The sequence below is a fragment of the Mytilus galloprovincialis genome, chromosome 2 (genome assembly GCF_965363235.1).
Source record: "Mytilus galloprovincialis chromosome 2, xbMytGall1.hap1.1, whole genome shotgun sequence".
Lineage (NCBI taxonomy): Eukaryota > Metazoa > Mollusca > Bivalvia > Mytilida > Mytilidae > Mytilus > Mytilus galloprovincialis.
In genome coordinates, this window is record NC_134839.1 from 75,596,994 (window position 1) to 75,619,276 (window position 22,283).

Consider the following 22,283-nt stretch of genomic DNA (forward strand, 5'->3'; position numbering starts at 1 on the left):
ATTTGCTCTTTCTACAGACCCTTGACTTTAGGGATGTCTTGGTCGCCCATGAACTATGACTAATTCTGACCATAACGATTTCAGTTCTGTGATTATATGTGCACTGAACTCTCTCCCATTATCGCTTTGGAGGATATGGGGTGCACCAAAGAGAAGAATAATGTCAAGTAATTGATACGAAACTTTAGCAGCTCTCTTATATCAGAGCTCTAAGCACGCTAAATTTGGTGAGATGATCTTGATAGTGCATTATCCAATTAAATTCATGGTCATGGACAGATTGATGGTCTACAAGGTCAACCTGCCCTCTACAGTTAAAGTCATCAGAAATTATAGGGTTAACAACAAGTTTTGATAAGTCAGAACGTTTTCGTTTCAAGATACATTGTTCACAGTTGGTTGTGAATATGCGTATTGCTTCCTGGCTAATGTTAGAAAAATGTTTTTTTAGTTCTTTGTTAGTTTTATGGAGACCTCCATGACCGACCCTTTTCAATATCAGAAACTTCAATAACATCATATTTCTTTAGTAAATGTCTGTCTTGGTCACTTTTCTTCAGTGCCTCTTTTGCATTTTTAACTTTAGAAATTAATTCATTCAATTTGTCCCTGGTATACAGATGTTTGTTCTTAGATGTGTTATTCTCAGGAAATTGCTCAACTTCTTGGTAAAATTTATCATGTTGATCAACAATACTAGCCATTTTTTTAACACCTTAACTTTTACTTTTGTTAATTACCATATGAAGGAACATTGAACAAGAGTCCAATTTATAACCTCAAGGCAATATAAATGAATCAATTTGTGACTTTAAAAATAGCACTGAAAAGTTTTTAAGTGGGTATCAACACTTTTGTTATCACAATATTCATATGATAAATTATTGTACAAGTTATAAGTGAAATTAAGCCTTATTTTGTACAAATTGTAATTTGTACAAGCACTTTTTGTTCAAATAATAATTTGTACAAAATGATAACTTGTACACAACATATCCAATTTTGCTTCAAAAAAGTCATGTGTATTTCTAAATGCAAAAGACCCTACGTCACAGACACTTCTGGAAATCCAAAAATATTACCTTATAGTGTACAGGTATTTTATCAGAACAAGTGCCTCTGTATATAGGCACATTATGCAGCTATTTTTGTTAAAATAAAACTAATAGTTGTGGTGTGTTGATTTTTACTTCCTTCAAAAGCCGGTTATACAGTCATGAGTTGATGGTAGTTGTGTTTGCCCCCACCAGATTTTATCCTAGTTTTGTATTGTGCAATCTTATTTTGTTTGTGTAATTTTTCGTGAAATGTTGAAATTCGTACTGTTGTTCTTTATTAATGGCCATATCTGTTTTCCTCGTCTTCTGGTTTGCTTGTCTGCGTGAAATCTTATCCCTCTTTCAATTACTTAACCAATAGCAGGTGTTTAATCAAAACATTGCAACCAGACAGATTTTGTTTTCATCCCATTACTTTCTTATACGTTTAAATATTAAAACTCAGAGACACCAGGTTTACAATTGTGTATGCCAGATAAAAATAAAAGGTTCACAGACACTATTACTATATTGGTTGATCGTTATGGAATTCACAGATGACGACGGATATGTCCATATTATTGTACCAACAACAATCCCATCCTATTTTCTTCAAATGTGACTATAATAGATTTATCACCGAGGTTGTACTTACCAGAGCATTACGACAGTACCACATGTAATACATGATTTCTTTACACTTCCAGAGGATATGAGATAACCACGGGTTTATGGTGTGGTTCGTGTAGATCCGTTTTCAGGTTTCTTTGTTGTGTTTTGTGTACTGTTGTTTGTCTTTTAATTGTTTTTCTTTCTTCTTATGCTACTAATTATGAGTTTGTTTTTCCACCTGTAAGTTTGAATACACTCATTCGCCTAGCTCTCTTTGCAATGCTGTTTTAGTCATTTTGCATCATCAATGTAAATATATACCTGATATATGTTAACATATATCTATTTATTTAATAAAATGCGATATAATTATATTATCGCTATTTTGTGCATTTTACCTTTGATCTTTTTTTGTGATAATTTTCATATCATGCTCCTCGCTTGAGATGGAAAATTATTGCTAGAAACTAAGCAGGCACGTGGCGTTGCTAACGAAATTGACATGAAATTGACAACGTTGTCATAGGTAAAATAGCGATAAACAGATTATCATTGATCATCTCAACTCGATTGCCTTTCTCGCTTTCGCCGTCCGGCTCAAGCGAGAATATCAATCTCGTTGAGATGATCAACGGTAATCTATAATTATTGTACTTAAATGTAATACAAAATATGAAACTTACCAACGTGATTTAATAGTGTAAGGTTTGAATTATTTTATACCTTACAAAAACAAAGACTTTTACTATTCTGTTTAAACGTAATTTGATATGTATTAATCGTCAAATCCACTAACAATATAAAACGTATTGTTATTTGAAACAATACAAAGATATACAATATCCTTATTGTTTACCAATAAGATCATGGTCTCTAAACATGAAGGGTATTGTCTTAATCCTTGTAAACCATAGGCATAACTCTGTGCCTCCCTCGAGATTTGAAGTTAAGGTGTACCTATCTACATTGCATTAATTCATGCTGAACTTTGCAAGCCAAACATTTCCCTGTAGTTCATCAATACACGTTAAGCTAGTTATTTGTTTAATGAAAAAAAATATTTTAATGATAATAGTTAACGCAGTGATATGTGCCGTCTATGTAATCTATTCATAAATTGTTAAAACAATTGTTGGTTTTGACGACCACGATGCTGAAAAAAAACCTGCCAACGTATTGTCAAAAGGTGGGAAAAACAAAAAGTATATCAATACCAATATAGGAAGTTGCCTAGTTACTTTTAGTACAATGAATATTTACGCGTCTGGCGTACTAAATTATAATCCTGGTACCTTTGATAACTATATTCACCACTGGGTCGATGCCACTGTAAGTGGACGTTTCGTCCCCAAGGCTCCCACCAGCCCAGTAGTCAACACTGAAGTGTTGACATGAATATAAATAATGTGGTCATTTCTTATAAATTTCCTGTGAACAAAACTTGGAATTTTCCGAAAAACTAAGGATTTTCTTATACCAGACATAGATTACCTTAGCAATATTTGGCACAACTTTTTGGAATATTGGATCCTCAATGCTCTTCAACTTTGTACGTGTTTGGCTGTATAAATATTTTTGATATGAGCGTCACTGATGAGTCTTATGTAGACGAAATGCGCGTTCTGGTATCTTTGGTAACTATTTACATACTTAATTTATTTTGAAATTGTCTGAACGCATCTGTGTATCATGCCATTACCGAACATGGATACATATGTTTATAATGACTATTAAAGTGGTCGAAAGATAACAAATGGACATTTAAACTCATAGGACGAAGATAAATTGATAATGCCACAATAGTATACTAACAAAACATAAAAAATTCAAAGTGACAAACTGAGTTACATGAATCACACAAAATAAAAAACAGGGTAATATCAGGGCTATCAAAAGGGTATATGTAGATCCCTCTCATCACGTTTCACTGTTGTGCTGCTCATGCAAATACAAACTCAGTGAACAGTCTAAATTGGTAATTCGGGCAAAGGAGTACAGCAATGTGGTCTAGACGGTTGGAACATTCTCGTCGTCATCTGTGAAAAAGATATTTTATATATCCAAAAGTTCATGATTATTATAATAAATACAAGTCTTGGAATATCGTTGCAATTGAGAGATATATGATTCGTATACAGGCGTTGCTGGAAAGTTATTACAAAGAAAATACAGTTTTGTAAATGTTGTCATATGCTGTTCAGTGTTACTTGTATAGTAAATCAAAAATTAATCATTATATAAATAAAATTCGTAAGGGAGTAGAATTTCATTTAAAAGGTTTAAGGTAATGGTTGAGTGCCCATAAAGATGTTTAAGCCCGGTATTATCAGCCTGTCTCAAGCCAGGAGTCAGTAATCCTGTAGCGGCTATAAATAAAAGCAACTGTAGTATACTGCTGTTCGAAATTCATAAATCGATTGAAAAAAAACAATCCGGGTTACAAACAAAAACTGAGGGAAACGTATCAAATATAAGAGAACTACGACACAACAGAAATGTACCACACATAGAAACGAACTATAATGTAACAATCGCCATTTTCCTTACTTGTACAGGGCATTTTATGAAAAAAGTGGTGGAATGAACCTGGTTTTGTGGCATGCCAAACCTCCCGCTTTAATGGCAATGTTTATTATAACATTAAAATGACACGACAGGGTTACAATAAATTAATGGGAGAAAATATAGGACAGAGAAACAAACGAATAATAGCCATTAAAAGGTAACAGGTTAAAAAAGAATGTAAACGCCAGACGCGCGCTACGTCCACACAAAACTATGCTCAGATGAACAAAAGTTTGAAAGCCATAACAACTACAAAGTTGAAGATCGCCGAGGATCTAACACTTGGTAAAAATGTCCATAGTTAGTTTGGACAAAGATACATCGTATTGATCAACCAATTAGTGAAGGTGTCCGTAAAATTGACGAAGTGTCATTTTTAATCTGTCCTCCTCATAACTTTGTTGGAGCAGTTTCTGCGTTAGGAGCACACTCCTGTATATGAAGTCCGTATAGTGTGAACATGCACTAAAATAACGTATCAATTGAGATATGTAAACACCATACGAAGGGGCAGAGGGTATGTTACTGCTGAGAAATGAGAAATTGATAATTGGGAAGTTGAAATCGTCCCGTTTATCATAGATTTTCGTGTGAAGTCGTCCATCTGTGTCAATATTGAGGACAAGATCAGGGTATGAAGCAGTCCTTTTAGTATCAGTAGTATCCTTAATTTCAAGTTCACTGGGATACATGAGATGCAAGTATTGGCTGAAATATGGGTTATTAAATGATAGGACATCATCAATATATTAGAAAGTAAAATTAAACAATTTCGCAAGGTACTTTTTCTGTTTGTCTTTTAGAAGGGTTGCCGTCTTCAATTGGTGTTTTTATGATATTATGCAGCATCAAACTGGCACTTTGTTCTATTTCCTGTTCGAACTGTTCACAATTTTTCATTATGGAACTTTTATAGCTTACTTTTCGGTTTCAATTTTGAGTCAAATGTTATGGTGAAAAACTATTCGTAAATAAAACGTATTATTTTTAACCTTAGGATATATTAAATTGAGAAACAAATGTCTCATTGAAGCCTTTTTAAGTCAAATCTTTATTATGCTTATACAATTTGTATGATCTACATTCGAAATGCCAGTGTTTTCACTGTTTCCTTATAATGCACAGCCGTTTTGGTTTCTTGAAAATAGAATTAAACTGTGTTTTTTAAACCCCGGATATTTGAGGGAGAACTTGGTTGTGTTTTAAAGATATCACTCAGTGTTGAGTTTGCTCGACTCATAGTTTGTCTTTGATTCCTACTTGACAGAAAATCTAAACTGAAGTCCGCCTTTGTAATTTCTCCTCTTCTTTGGTTATCCGCTGAAAATTCTATTATAGCATTCGTTGATCTGCCCATTCCTCTATTCAATTCAACAGAAAACAACGTGTTATTCTCTTCAGTAATATACATGAAGAAAAGAAATGGATGATTTTTTATTCCAGGTTTGAGTCCTACACTACCAGTTGGCCGAATTCGAATTCGCTGATGCGGAGGTAGTAAAATATCCATAGATTCGAAAACTAGTTTGTGATCCTTATGTTTAGAAATTATGTCTGCTAAATTTCGCTGCAAACAACATTCAGCTTTAAAATAAAGAGTTGTATTTTCTTTCAAAGTGTAGAATAACAAGACTTTGCACACCTTTCGATTTCCGTAAAATAAATCCAGTTCGTTTTTTAACGTTTCTGCAAAATTTTCATTTTCCCTCTTTCCACGTTTAATTGCAACTAAGGCTGCCCTGAAAAGGACCAATATTGAGTAAAACTAGTACAATCCTATGTCTATAGATATAATATTCAATACGAACAAAGTGAAATGAGTATCTCATAAACATGTTTAAAAGAGGGACGAAAGATACCAAAGGGACAGTTTAACCCCGCCGCATTTTTGCGCCTGTTCCAAGTCAGGAGCCTCTGGCCTTTAATTTGTTAGTCTTGTATTATTTCTATTTTAGTTTTTTGTGTACAATTTGGAGTTAAGTATGGCGTTCATTATCACTGAACTAGTATATTTTTGTTAAGGGGGCAGCTGAAGGACGCCTCCGGGTGCGGGAATTTCTCGCTACATTGAAGACCTGTTGGTGACCTTCTGCTGTTGTCTTTTCTATGGTCGGTGTGTTGTCATTTGACATATTCCCAATTTCCATTTTCAATTTTATACATCTATAAAACCGCAGCACAGTATACGCCAATGATGCAGAAGTAGAGCATACGTCTATGAAACATCAGCAGAGTATACGTCAATGATACAGCAGTATAGAATACGTTAATCAGACATCAGAAGAGTATACGTCGATGAGACAGCAGTATATTCTACGCAAATGATACATCAGTAGAGTATCTATGGCCCGATAACTCAGTTATTTTGTAGTGCAATTGTTTTAGACAATAAATTCAAATAAAAAAAATCGTACCTGCTCCCTCAATTATTATTTTTACAGTGTAGTGTACTATTATTTGGACAAATAATATAAAAATTATAGAAACTTCTACCACCTCTTAATCAAAGAATATTGACAATTTTGTGTCAAAGGGGGTCTAAAATTAAGTCTGACAGCTTCAGACGTACTAAAATCTGACCTTTTTTAACTGGACCAAATAACTACTTAACATAAAGATTAGCACCCAATTTTTTTAACATGTAATTTTCATTCCCTTACTTAATATTTCATTGATTAAATATCAAGAAATAAATTAGGAAACTGTATAAAAAATGCAAGTTATACACTGCTCAAACTATGGATACAAAAAAACAAAAGACGATAATTGTGTCCTTGGACCGTATGTCGATGAAACAGTCGACGAGACAGCAGTAGGGTATACGTCAACTAGGCAGTAAAAGAGTTTATTCTTATACTAGTAAAACAGCTGTAGGATAAACATCAATAAGACAACCGTAGAACTACCTGTGAAAATCATTTATTATAAGGCAGACATTACGTGTGAAAGGGAACGAAGTCTGTATGATATTTTTTTTAATTCAAACCTTTCTTAACGTCAAAATATGTTAAAAAAGAAACGGAAATTACGTAACGTTTCCGATTTTGGTTCTGTTGTTAGGGATTTTAGTTGTGATGTTATTTAAGGTGGTATGGGTGTCTTCCTCCATCTTGGATTGTAAAAAACAGAGAACCAAAGGTCCAGATTTTCCATCAAGTTAGCAAAATTTGATGCAGGAATGCAGATATTTAATGTGAATTTTCATTTATAAGAACCAATTTATGTAAAGAATATAACTTATAAATATAAATATTTTTGTAAATGTTAATTACTTTTGGTTGTTTTTAATTTTTTTTAAAATTGTCATTTTAAGGGGAGGTAACTCTAAAACAGTACAGTTTCTGAAGGATTCTACATGGAATTTTCCTATTTTGTATTTTAGCCGGAAAAAACGTACGGTGACCCTATCTTTTCTTTTGATATTCTCAAAGCAGTGTCTGAAAGCTATCTTTTCCTGAAGTATTTAACAATTCTATCATTTTGTTTAGTTTCTAATTACAAAATGGTGCTTTTTCCTGTATAACCCATACAAAATGTGTCATTTTGTCCCGTCCTGTAGCTTTAGAAAATGCGCGGTGACCTATCATTTTTATTTTATTTTTCAACATGTATCAATAGATACTACGTTTTGGCAAAGTATGAACAAATTCTATCATTTCTATTTTAGACTCCCATACCACCTTAAATTGACGTTATATTCAATGTAAACAAAGAAACGCAATCATCAGATGACGTTTTTTTTTCATATCAAGGAATGATTAAAAATGAAATTGGTATTGCGTTCCTTCATATATTTTACTAGCCTGACAAAAATATATTTTACCCAGTCTCATGCAATAAAATTAACGGTACCAATTTTCTTGCACCAGATGCGCATTTCGACAGTACATGTCTCTTTAGTGATGCTCGTGGCCAAAATATTTGAAATCCAAAGCTTATATAAAACAAACGAGACAGGAAAAAGGAAGTAGATTTCTGCACAAATGCGGGAAAACACAAAAGTCTGAAAATAAAAAAGTTTACGATTTTGATTTTTCCAGATTTTTTTCCCCGTTTTTTTTTTTTTTATTATTATCATTTTGTTGATTTTACTACTGTTATAGGGGACTTCGTCCCTTAATTCTCTTCTATATTCATACTACCTTTGTGCAACTGATAGAAATGAATTAAATGCATTGATTAATCCCCATTATCATAACAATCGATTAGCCTTTTTATACTTACTTTCAGTTCACTATTTTATAGACAGACATATTTATATGATGTAACATTATAATGCACCGAGACACATAATGCATATATATATATAATTACCCATCATAACCTTCCAATTTTCCAGCAAACCTTCCAGCTGTCATCCGTTCTGCTTTTGTATCTAGGATAGTAGGTTTTTCATCTTGGTAGCCGACAACCTTGATATCGAACTCCTCAAAATCAGATCCTTTATCTTCATTACAAGTGAGTGTTCCACTTAAATGTATTGGCTTTTTGAATTGTGATTTTTCATAATTCAATCTGATTTTGTCGCTGACAGATGCCACCAATGTTTTGGAGTTTAACGAGTGCTTTGCATATTCCATGTCAGGTCTTTGTATCTGCAGAAAAGATTAAATACAACTTGCATCCGTTTATTAGCGTCAGCAAAGACACCATTACATTCTATTATCTTTTAAATAGTATTAATATTTTCTATGCGTGAAACTTATGTGTGTTCTACTTTATGGAGCATATTTCTCAATGTTCTTTTTATGCCGACGTCGTTAATGATTTCAGTTATTCAACGACGTTACGTTTGTGGACTTAGATTTATGCACGCCGTCATACGACTTATCATTGACGATCAGATCAATATAGTTGTAAAGCCAAACAAGTACACAGTTAGAGAGCATTGAGGACCCAAAATTTCAAAAAATTGTGCCAAATACGGCTAAGATAATCTATTCATGGAATAAGAAAATCTTTAGTTTTTCGAAAAATTCAAAGTTTTGTAACAGGATTTATAAAAATGACCATATACTCATCCATTATGTTTTACTAAACTTACAGTATATCCCTTTTCAAAACAAAATAAAGAAACCAGCCTGTGTGTTTTGTCAAATTGCTTCTTATTGACGTTTATCAACACATACATGTGTATTGATACACATGTTCATGTTATTATTAATTTAGACAAAACTCGAGAAAAAACATACCCTTGTCATTCTTTTATGTTCAATCTTCAACATGTGGAAAATAAATTTACAACAGTGACAAGATGGTACTGATTCAACGGTTAGTTTGGCACTTTAATGAACATTATTTCAAAGTGAGAGAAATTAATTCACTTTCATATCTATGAATCGTTTTCACGTCTAACTGATACAATGATTACATACATGCACATGTAGTTCAAAAATAAAAGTAAAATTGATTTTTTTTCTTTCTTTTTATCCTTTTCGTATTTGGGGTCTGAAAATTTATCCATTGCATACAAAGCTGATTTGGGGTTTCCAAGGTTGTTTATTTCGCTTCATTCAGTTTTTTTCTATCAATATCTTTATTCAAGGAATCGATTGGTTAAATAGAGAATAATGCCGTATCATCCCGAGATACCAATATCAACCAGAGGGACTTTAGGCCCGAGGGATGATATTGGTCGAGGGTGATACGGCATGTGATACGGATTTTGCCATGTTTTATACGCTTTATCATATATTTCAACAGGAGAGTATATATGAAATACTTTCTGATCCCTAGCACCTGGGTTACCTTCAGTTCTACTTTTGTCTTGTTTTAAAAGCTTTAAAAGAAATGCTCAATTACTCATCCAAAGCACCCGGGTTACCTTACAATTTGCGTGCTGTTGTTTTAAAAATGTTTTGTTTATTGTATTTTTTTTTTGTGAGTTTTGTATGGTATTTCATTGAGTTCTTTTTTATAGTTGCATTTCGTGTGTCAGAAATATGAATACTCGACGTTTGTGACGTCACATTCCAAACAATGACGTCATTTAATAAATTGCGTCACGTCCGAATGGCCGGTCATTTACGGGATCAATTTTGAGGAAAACATTTTTAAGAATATTTAAACTAGAGAAGCTTGCATAAATTAAAAAAGTTAAAAAAATTAGTAGGGGTGTGATAAAGGGTGCGATAAAGAGTAGAGGTGTGATGAAGGCTGTGATAAAGGGTATGATAAAGGGTGCGCATCAAAGTTGCGCGATATGGATTAAACAGAAGGCTATTTATTAAATATTCAGAACTACTGTATTTACTACTAAGTATATGATAAATTATAAATCTCAACCATGTGTACTATATAAATTTGTATAATATACCGAATATTTAAGAGTTTGTTCTTTGTCCACGCTTCCTTTATCAAACTGTAAAACCAGCCGACCATCTCTACCAGTAGAAATAGTTGTTCCAGAAGGATGTACAATATTTTGTATCATCTTTGGGCCGTAAATTATTCCAAAACTGTTCATCCGATCGCAGGAAAATTCGACATAACCATTCTGAAGCAAAATATAATTGTTCTCACTATAGACATATTTGTAATGTGTATTGAACTTTAAATTTCCTCAACTGCTATGGTACGAACGAGCTAGGTATACATGTGTAGTATTCCTGGATATGTATACAGAGAATATAGTTTTTCATTGACTGTATGCTTCAAATCAATACAAAATTACCGTATTTCAATTTTTATATACCGGAATTGAGAATAAAAAGCAGGGACCAATTTCCTAAATTTGTGTTAAGACCAAAGTAATTTTAAGTTGAAACTCATATTCATATTTTCTCAAAACTAATAGCATTACATCTACATATATGTTTAGCATACTTTTTTTTAAGTGAAGTATTTTTTTTTATATATATCTTGTTGACAAATTATACTATATTTGTATAAAAGGTCCTACATTTGTTTAGTTCGTCTTCTTCAATACATACACACTTTTCGTTTTTATTTGCAAATGCAGTTTTGTGCGTTTTTGGATGCTAAATTCACCAAACACTCGACGATTCTAGTATTATTTGAATCAGATCCAAAATCCCTATGTCGTCAAATACTTTTAAAAGAAAAGACTGTAAGTACAAACAATACACAAAAAAAAACGTACCATGTTGGCTGTATAATTAAAAAAAGACATGGTAAAGGAAATATTTTACACATTTGTTTTAATGTGGTTGAGCAATTTTTAAATGGCGTACACACTCACATTTCATCAACGCATATACATATCTCCATGTTAATTTAACTGTAACTTATGATTAAAAACAATTGAAAATAACACGGTACGTTTTGTATCCGTCTGAAGCGCTTTTCTTGATGTACCTATCCTATAAACGTTCAATATAAAAAAAAAAACGAAGAGGTTTTATGATTGCAAATAGGACAACTCACATCAAGAGACAAAATGACATAGAAATTAACAGATATAGGTCATCATTCGGCCTTTAACAATGAGCCAAGCCCATACCGCATAGTCAGATTGAAAAGGATACAAAATCACAAATGTAAAACAATTCAAACGAGAAAACTAACGACTTAAAAAATGTACATATTTTTTAACGAAAAACAAGTATGCAACAAACGACAACAACTGCATTTCTTACTTGTGACAGACAAATACATACAGAATGTGGCGGGGTTACCTTAGATGTATTTGGCAAAACTTTTAGAAAATTTGGTTCTCAATGCTCTTCAACTTCGTACTTTATTTGGCCTTTTTTAACTTTTTTTTGGATTCAAACGTCGATGATGAGTCTTTTATAGACAAAATGCGCATCTGGCGTAGATACAAAATTTAGTCCTGGTGTCTATGATGAGTTTATATTAAACAGGCCATATATTTGAAAGTCAAGGTAAACTCCAAAATATCGGAAGAGGTATTTTACCCAAAATATGGCAAAAAATAAAATCAAGATACAATTACTACTAAGTATATGATAAATTATATATCAAACTAGAATTTAAATGCCTATGAGTGATACCTTTTTAGAAACTGTTGAAATTAATCTTCCTAATGATCTAATAAAAAATGGGTGTTTGTTGCCTCATTTTTCGTAAAATTTTATCACAAAGTTCGTGCGACAAAAAATTAGAAAAACATTACAATAATTGCCGGACCAATGTATGGTATGGATATGCAAATACGGACTGTCATACATAAAACAGCCTATATTACATACATTACATAATCTTGTCGTCCATATCAACCCAATATGAAGGCTATTTTTATCCTCAATTTTCCAAAAATTAATTTTATTGCACATTAGCTCTTATATTTGAAAAATCCTCAGGGGCAAAAATACGAAACTACACACCTAACTGTGGAGTGCTACCTTTTAAGAATAATTTTTTCCCCTCCTGCCTCGAATTTTAATACATGTTCTGTGTTCTACTAGCTGTTACGATTAAAATGGTACCCTAGTTTTTAAAATTGGTTCAGTAATAAAGATTTAATGAAGGTATCATAAAATTACCTTAAAAGAGAAACATTGTACGATTGTTAGGTATTTAAAAGCACTAATAGGTCCATTTTGCTGTAAATAGCATACATAACCTTGGTTTAGAAGCTCTTGTGCAGGGTATACATTTCTAACAGTACTGACATCATTAAATTTAATTAATGTCAAAATTAAGATATGAAATCCTGCTAGAAATGTTTATTTGACTTATTTGCATTCCAAAATATAAGCTACTTTAAGCTATCATTATTGTATAAGGGACCAATTCAAAACAAAAACAAAAAGAAAACAAACAGAAATTAAAAACTGATTGTTCTCTGAAGGTTTTTAACTTAAAATGGTGATAATTAAGATTTAAATGAACTTAAGTTCTTTTTCTTTAAACACAAAAAGAAAGAAAAACGTTGTCAGATAACTTATCTTAACTTTAATACTTGTATAACAACCTATATAACTCTATCAAATGATATATTTTACCACTGATATTATACAATGTATTGAAATTCTGAATAATTTTTTTTCTATCTAAACATGTTTACGTGAAATAACACTGCGATAACAGACAGTGTAATTAAGCTACGAATGTATTTATGTAATACTGAATTAATTAAAGTTTTATTTGTTAGTTATCACTCTTTCGAACATAAAATTGAGAATGGAAATCGGGAATGTGTCAAAGAGACAACAACCTAATTGACTTAAAAAAATATTACCCTCAAAGATGCAGGTATGGGAGTCCAAGTATTACCACATTCTACCCATGCCCAGTAAGTATTTATGTCTTTATCTTTGATTGGAAATTTGTTTTCATCCACTGGGACCTGGAAGGAAACTTGTCCATGATGTTTATGAACTAAAGAAAATGAACACTGACTTTTCTTTATGTGTTTCTTTTCGTCAGGATTAGTGATGGTTTGCAAAGATTTTGTTGATGACGTGGTACAAAGATTATAAATATTTGTCACAAATTTTATATTCCTTTGGTTACTTGGTGGTTTTAAGCCTTTATTTCGTGCTTCAGCGCTCCAAACAGTTGTGTTATAATGTTTTAACGCCCCTATTAGTTCTTCTGATGTTTTAACTCTAATACCATTTCCTATGTCTAAATATTGGAATTGTTCGTCGTAAGTTTCTTCCTCAGAACTATAATAATAGTCGTTTAATCCCTCGTCTGAATCCGATTCAAATTCCTCCCCAGAGTATGTTTCACCAAGACAATCATCAACACTGAAGTCGTCGTCTACCTCGTCGTTTACAACTACACCGTCTTCTTCTTCACGTATTGCCCTGAAAATTATAATCTAAATGCAAATTGATTTTCATCTGATGACCATTATTTTTATTAGCACGAACATGATGAAATAAAGATATGTCTTTTATTTTACAAAATTTAACGACTCTATTTAAAAATAAGAAGATGTGATCTGAGACAACTCTCAATCAGTGATGTTAGAATTACAAAAAAGAGTATCATTTCACTATTTGTGTATCACCCAACTGCTGTCTCCAACATATAATGGCACGGCTTAATCATGTAATATGAACGTTTGAAGAATCAAGGGAAAAGTTTTAAAATAATCTTATTAACATAACATCAGCGAATGAGTCTTATTCTTATCGTAGTGTCTCTAGTGGCGCAGGATCTGTTTACCTTTCCAGAGCACATGGGAATTGTTGGTGGCGTCGTCATCCTAAGTCTTTAAAATAATTAGTTTTCTGTGTTGTGTTTTTTCGACTTGATTGGTTTTTCGACGTTTTTTTATTACGTTTTGTATCTTCTGTATCTGAGCTATTAAAGGTTTCTTTTGTAAACTTCTATCTTTTTTTTAAAACAAAATACTCATATATTAAAAGAAAATAGATAATGCCATCTATTCTTTAGACACAAACGAAAACTTTACTAATAATTTCTTTCTTTAATCATGACATTTGATTTAATGCTGAAATCAACGATATTTCAAGTCAGCAGAAGAGTGCTTACGAGTGGAGATATTTTTGCAACGAAACATGTAAACGCAGTGGCAACAACCAATTTGTTTTTATATACTATATCAAAATACATATGATCATGATTTAGTACGTAAGACTCGTTCTAAATTGTAACTGTGGAGTTATATTTTAAAATGCTCGTTTTTATACCGTGTGGAACATCGATCACACATGGCCAAAAAGACAAAAAGACACTGTCCCGTTCTATGAAATACCTGTGTTTCTTATATTTATATTTGGTTCGTGTGTCGTAATCTTTCGGTCCTTATCAGTGTTTTATGCATTGTCCGTTTAAACGATCTTCTTTTCTAGATATATATAAAATGAATCAGTTAGTGTCTGTTTCCAAAACAAGTACTCAGATAGCAAATATCTTAATAACAAATTAGATAACTTACTGTTGCACCATGTACGGCTGATGTGATTGTATGTTGACAAGACTTCCTCTAAAAATATTTCTTGGTGTTCTAACAATTTGTCCCAGTTTCCTAGCGGAACTCTCCGCCATTATGTTGCAGTGAATAATATCTATCTAACTTATCTAATATAAATTAAATAAATGAATTTAAGTGTAGAAGTATTTAAAGTTTTAAATTAGTGAAACCCGTACCGGTGTTGAGTGTTCAAATAAATCATGATATATATTACATTTTTATAGTTGATTCGCTACAATTAACATAATATTAGGTATTTAATATATATATCATTTTATGTAAAATTGCATGTGAATACACAAGGAGCAGATATATATCGGATCATGTCATAACGTTATTTTTCATTGTTGGATTTTATTCCAAGGCGCTCAAATTCCAGAATTATTTTCAGGTCATCATTTTCTGAGTTGACTTGAAATTTATTTACTATGCGTAATGATTCGATAAATTAATTCATCTGTCACACTATTAATAACTTCGTAATAAGAAGGCGCGTTTTGTCTAGTGATTTTGTCATTTTGTAAAAAATCTTATTTTTATTGTTAAATTTGGCAAAATCGTAGTTAAGTCGCTTTCAAAAATACGAAAATGATTTGCAAAATGGTTCCTTCTGATTGTAAAAAATGTAAAAGCAATTGACATCGGACACAAGCATTCGATAAAGTAAAAAAATACTTTCGCTACTGACTGCACAATTCTAGTTTCTGTAATAACCTGTTGACCTTCAAAAATATGAAATGCTGATTTCGAGAGAATGTAAACCGAAAATGACAACATTAAATCATCTTTGCCAAAGCAATGTGCACTTTTATGTGACTTATAAATTACAAATAGCAGATCCAATGCTATTTAAAAAAAAATGTTTAGAAGATTAAAAGTTGTTCACTAGAAATTGTATCTGCTTTCTTGACATTAAAGTGACTTCGTTTTTGTTTTATCTTTCGACGAGACAGTTTCAAGTAAATACATAAACATTCCCATATCTTTTAAACTTAGGAGTTTATAGCATATGCAGGTGTACCCATGTTAGAAACTACACAATTAAGTGCTTATTTTCCATGTTTTTTCGTCATTTTAAGGCATAATCTTTTATGTGTGTAACTTTCGACTGTTTTTTCAAATTTAATTGTGGAGAGTAACCAAATTACATTATAAAATGGCTGAATTCATTATAAGTTAAAGTATTACATTGTGAAAATATGTAAAAGGTGAGTATAAAATACAAAAGTGAGGGTTATGTTAGCTGTAGAATAAGGTTTTACCCAATATTTTATCTCGAAAAATGTCTGTATCAAGTCAGGAATATGGTAGTTGTTAGTCACCTGTTCCGTTTATTGAATAACTCGTAAGTCCTTATAAACACATGCAGGAGTTATATAAACTATTGTTTGCATTATAAATGATACAGTGTAATTGCACATTACATTTTAATAAGTAAATTAATATATACTTTTTTATAACAAGTGTTTGAAAGACTTGATGTGAGAAATTTTGGAAATAGTGTTATCAAAAACCCAGCTGTTTACATACGTCTGGTTTTTTTTCAACTTACACCACCTTGTCTGTTTGTTTACTTGTCTTGCCCTTTTTGCAGTGTGTCATTTTGTGATTTGTATTTATTTGTTTATCAGTCTTGTGTTCAGAGTGCTTTGTTAGCAGATATAATGTTCACATTTAAGGTGCAGTTGTCTGTTGATATGGTTCATTTGAGAATATAATTTAAAAGTGAGGTTTTATTTTCAAATATATAAAATTCAAATATCAGGTAAATAATTGGTATTTGATCGAACAATTATCTAAAGGAATTTAAAAAATCTTACAACTTGTAGAAGGTTTGATACACTTAATCGTTTTAAAGACCGTAGTGCTTTCGTATGAAATATTTGTACTACACATACATACTTTAATATATGAATGTATATATTTTTTTACTCGTCTACTCATCAAACCGACAATGTTAGATCTGTAAATTTGCTTTCGCAAATTTTTTGTTCTTCCCTTGTCGGGATTCAAACCCATGCTACTAGGTATCGTGACACCAAATCACCTGCACTGTAACCGGCGCTAGACCACAGGACCACCTGGGCTTCATAAAAATGAAGCTTTTGGTGGCCGTGTGTTACCTTTCCACGTCAGTTTAAATCTAGCGTCGTACTACAGAACATGATATATAAGGCATGAAGATTTTATACAAAATGTACACAGCCATGTATCACCATCACTGCTGGTAATCCGATGGATAAATCTGTTGTAGAGTTGTCACGGGTTCAGACGTACTTATAAATATAATTATTTCTGTGATTGTATCTTGCATTATTTGTAGGATCCTTTACAATAGATGATTCAGCTGACCTGTAACAATAACATCTGCATGCCTTATATATAAACTGACGATGAAAGGTAACACCCGGCCACCGAAAGCTTTATTATTGTGAAGCCCAGGTGGTTGAGTGGTCTAGCGCGATGGATACAGTTCAGGCGATTTAGTGTCACGATATTTCAGTAGCATAAGTTCGAATCACGATGAAGGAAGAACAAAAAAATTTACGAAAGCAAATGTACAGATCTAACATTGTTGGGTTGATATTTAGACGAGTTGTATAGATATATGTAAGACTCTAATGTGCAATGGGTAAATTAAAGTACGATGGTCTCGCTTAAGTGCTATGGTCTACGTCAAAGTGCAATGCTTACATACGATAAAAATATAGACGTAAATACGTAGTTTGATTATGATGCCAACCAAACATTACTGTTCATGCTATGATGCCGGATGATAGATTAATGATATTTAATTAAAAACTTTTAAACCGGAATGTTCATGACTTAACAATATATGTCCATGACTTACCAATATATGTCCATGACTTACCAATATATGTCCATGACATTACAATATATGTCCATGACTTAACAATAGTTTAAACAATATTTTATATTTTCAAAGGTGCACATAATACAATAGAAAAACAGGGATTCGGTCCCATAGGAACTGATATAAATCCGCCTCACTTTAAAAAAATGACAAAATAAGGAACATATAATGTAATTTAAAACTCAAATTACATGTTTATTACTTGACTTAATTTCAAACCTAACCGGGCTTTGTCAGCTGAATCGAATGTTTTTATTTTTGGTACTGGAAGACGGACTTGTGTCCGACAGTCGACCAAATTTCTATAAAGATACAAGAAAGTATACGTATATATATACCCTGTATCCTGCTTCTATTGGAAACGAACAGTTACATTAAAATCATTGTTTACTTTGCAATTTACTTAGGGGTCCAATTTAAATAGTGTTGATTTTATTGAAATTTAACGTTGGTAAAATAAAGGTATTTGGGACTTACTGTTACGACTGTGTGAACGGTAAACTGCACCAATTATTCAAACATTTAATATGCCCATATCGTTTAAAAAATCATTTGACAGGACAGACACACCATACTTTCTTTTAGAAATTATTACGTGGTTTAGAAACAATCACTTAAGCCAGTCGGTAAATTATAACTAAGAATAAATTCATCATAGATACTAGGATTAAGTTTTGTATTTACGCCATATCACATATGTTACACCTTGGCATATTTATATACTAGCTTTTTCAAAAAGACATTTTTTTAAATCCGTGTACTTAACCGTTTTGATTCCCCAAACATGTACAACTGGTCAATTGCACTTTAGTGTGATATATTATCGTACATTGGCAAAACAACAACCATCGCATAAACAAGAATACCGAATCGAAGGTTAGTTCAAATCGTAAAGTCCCTTAATAAAGCTCAAACACATCAAACAAATGGAAAACAACTGTTCTATTCCAGAATTGGCACAAGCATATTCATGTAGAAAATGGTGGATTAAACATGGTTTTAATCTAGCGTAAACATTGACTTGTATTACAGTCGCATACAATTTTATCATATTAACAACATATGAACAAAACAAACAGGCATAGGCGGTAAAAAGACCAAAAATAGGGGTACAGCAACTCTATATAAACCAGAAAATATGTCAACAAAGAAAACCATTTAATAAAAATTAGTCTTTTTTGTCGAAAAAAAAGTATAATAACAAAAATACCGAACTACAAGAAAAATTCAAATCGCAATGTCCCTCATCGAGAAGCAAAATCAAAAGCCTAAACACATTAAAAGAGCAGAAAACAACTTTCATATTCATGACTTGTTAAGGCATTTTTGTATGTGAATAAAACCTAGTTTTAATGGCTAGTAAAACCTCTGACTTGTATAACAGTCGTATAGCAGAATGAAATGAACACTATTTTTGTCCTCTCATTAACTTCGCGCCACCCATTCAAAAAGTACAGAGGAAGATGACTTTTATTAACAAATTGCGATACAGTTGTCTTCTAGAATTGAAAAAAAAAGTAAAAACACAAAAATAGTGAAAGAGTAAGTCCTTTTGTTGAACATTAGTTTCTATGTATGTTGGAGTTTATTAGTTGCACTTCAGTGTTCCTGTTGTTACTTTGTTTTACTCTTACAGTTAATGTGTTTCCTTCTATTTAAGTTTGAAGCCGGATTTGTTTTTTCTCTCAATCGATTTATAACTATTGAACGCCGGTGTACTACTGTTGCATTTATATAGTGGAGATAATAATTGTACAAAGCAATCTAAAGCAAGACATTTAACTAATAAAATGAATAAAGACAACAGAAGTATACCACGGTTCGATAGTCATAAATATTCATGCCGTTAGGCTCAAAACTAGTATAATACTCAGGGACAGGACAAGTCCACCAGCAATAATTCCGATCCGAGATTGATGAATAAAGGTAATAATGGTAAACTTTTAATCAATAGTCATGGGTATATATGATGTTGGTCTAACGGACTTGTACCTTTTTTGTTGATTATATTACTGATTATGTTTTTTTCTTTTATCTTGTTCTCTCTTTTTACTTAAGTTTTTGCATTTATACAATGGAGTGGCAGAATATACCAAAAGATTATTCAAATTCATCAGTGGAAAACGAGCCGAAAATGCCATGGCGCAAAATATAAGAAAAACAACAGTCTTTACAAAAAAAAAAAAACACAGAAAACTAAAGAAAGCATAGACCAGCATGAACAAATGTTAGGTATTGCATCAGACTGATAATAAAGAAACTATTGCAATTATTGCAAAATTAAGTTTTGGTTTTATCATATTTCATAATTATGGGAATTGTATATTAAAAAAAAAAGTTAAACATAGGTTTCTTGTTATTGTTTTTGACTTTTTTGGTTAAGAATCATCACAATTGGCAATAACTTCTATTGAAGTCAACTGAAATGTCAACCTTGTTGATAAGTTTTCAGTTCTTTTCTCTATTATAATTTTCGTTGTTACAATTTTCATAACCTTCTATAGTAATGACCAAATAATGATCAACATCAACATGATCAAAGGATAATAACTTTTTGAAAGAGTCAAGAGATGATTTCTGCCATTTTTATAATTTCCTGTTTACATTTTTCTTTGTCAGTATTGAGCATATTGACAAACCATCCTTCCAAATTTTAAAGCTTTGTGGCAAATAATCTCAATAAAGCAGTTTTCAAAAAGATTTTTGAAGTTCATGCGCTTCCCTCATTTTCGTTTTCCGCCTCGATTGTTTTATATGCAGGGATGCCATTCTCCGGAAATTGTCACCAAGGAATTTTATGCGAAGATGTTCGCGAACTTGGTCAACAGCCAATCATCAGCAGAAGCAGATACGATGTCTACAGATTGACCCACAATGATCCAAGCCGGGCCTAATACGAAGGTAAGACAAAGAGAGGAATTTGTATTACCATGTGTACCTACATGACCACACGATCGTTGTATTGAGAGTGTGATGCTTTCGATTTGTGACTTTTAAATACCGGTAAATTACTGTTGTCGTTATTTATCAATCTATGCAGGGAGGTGTCAAGTCAATAGACTATATTAAAGTAGTTTTCAATGAAATTTAAAAAAAAACAATTATTACTCCATAAATACTTTTACTTGATTTACAATACATTATGTGAAAATACGTTGTTTATCATCACAATGTACTGTCCCTGCCTTGTGAGAATAATTACAAGATTATTTCGTCATGCCACTTCTCCTGGGTTCCAGTGTTCATTTTCCTTTCATGGTGAACAACCTTTAGTTCTTTGCCATTTCTCCATCGCCCTGGAAAGACATTCCTGTTCTGGTCCTCCAAGTCTAACAGATTGTCGATGGTCGCTAGATGTCGCAGTCAGGTCAGATTGCTAATGATCATTTAAGTTGTGATGACTTTTTCTGCATGTATCTGGCTTCTGTTCCATATTCAGCAGCAAAACTCGGAAGTCCTCCACTACACGCCTGGTTCTGTAGAGTATGTTATTAAATAGCGTCTCATTTTGCTTTTTTACTTTAAAACAAGTTAATCAGCGGTTTATTGATTTAAAAAGCAGTGTTCCATACTATTCAAAATTGGATAGGAATGTCGTCGCTAAGAAAACACTTCTCTTTAAGTAGATTGAATATGTTGTTAGAAATTTCCAGGCTTTCCGTCATATCTGACCCACTGTATAAACTGGAATCGTTTTTGAAATTGCCAAAGCCGATATTCCAAAGACAGGCTACCGCAACATGTTTGCCATACAACAAGTGTGGAAAATTCTGTCTCTTGTGATTCAACAATGGCGGTCCATTCCTCGGTTTTAGCAGGAAATTAAATCACCCTAGCAGTAAACCCTGCTTTGATGGTATTGCAGCCTATATAAATGATAAGGTAGATATTGTTTGAAATCACTCTGAAGTTGTAGAACCTGGCTAGATATTTGTACTACAGGCCAGATTTCGTATGAATAGAGTAAAAAAAAAGCTTGAGACCAGGAGGAAAATGTTTTCTGTCTTTTTCTAATTTGCCTGCTATCCTTCGCATGACTTCTTCATAGAGGCACCTGCGATGTTTTTAATAGTTTTGGAAGCCCTCCTTATTTTTTGTTTTCATCTACTTTAGTGCTGTAGTAGCTCTATCGTTCTCTTCATTTCCTGATCTATATAAACTTTAATTTCCTTGGAAAATTAAAAGAAAAAAGTAAAAAGTACATTAGAAAATGTTAGAAAAGCAAATAGCAATAACAAGACATGACAACATTATATATATTTGTATACCTCTAAGAGGAATTGGTGGGCATGTACGATTTTCTCATCATGTTTCACCT

At 32.3% G+C, this 22,283-nt stretch overlaps 1 protein-coding gene across 2 annotated transcripts; it reads right to left on the reverse strand.

The window, feature by feature from the left end:
- Nucleotides 1–5,241: 5,241 nt before the first annotated feature.
- On the reverse strand, nucleotides 5,242–15,217 carry LOC143064403 (uncharacterized). 2 transcript variants are annotated; one of them, XM_076237212.1, is made up of 5 exons: nucleotides 15,055–15,217; nucleotides 13,381–13,954; nucleotides 10,531–10,710; nucleotides 8,529–8,809; nucleotides 5,242–5,953 (listed from the first exon to the last, which is right to left on the reverse strand). In XM_076237212.1, exons 1-5 carry the CDS (start codon nucleotides 15,162–15,164, stop codon nucleotides 5,365–5,367), a joined length of 1,734 nt encoding a protein of 577 aa, XP_076093327.1. In that variant the 5' UTR covers nucleotides 15,165–15,217; the 3' UTR covers nucleotides 5,242–5,364. The 2 variants fall into 2 exon arrangements, with proteins under 2 accessions (XP_076093327.1, XP_076093328.1); XM_076237213.1 differs by lacking the exon at nucleotides 10,531–10,710.
- Nucleotides 15,218–22,283: the final 7,066 nt, after the last annotated feature.

Bases quoted from the DNA above. Each gene is read 5' to 3' on its own strand.
- LOC143064403 (XM_076237212.1), bottom strand. From the start codon at position 15,164: ATGGCGGAGAGTTCCGCTAGGAAACTGGGACAAATTGTTAGAACACCA. The intron at 10,711-13,380 runs GTAATATTTTTT...ATTTTGCTTCAG, and splicing joins CCATACCTGCATCTTTGAGG to AATGGTTATGTCGAATTTTC. The intron at 8,810-10,530 runs GTATATTATACA...TCTTTTCTGCAG, and splicing joins AACAAACTCTTAAATATTCG to ATACAAAGACCTGACATGGA.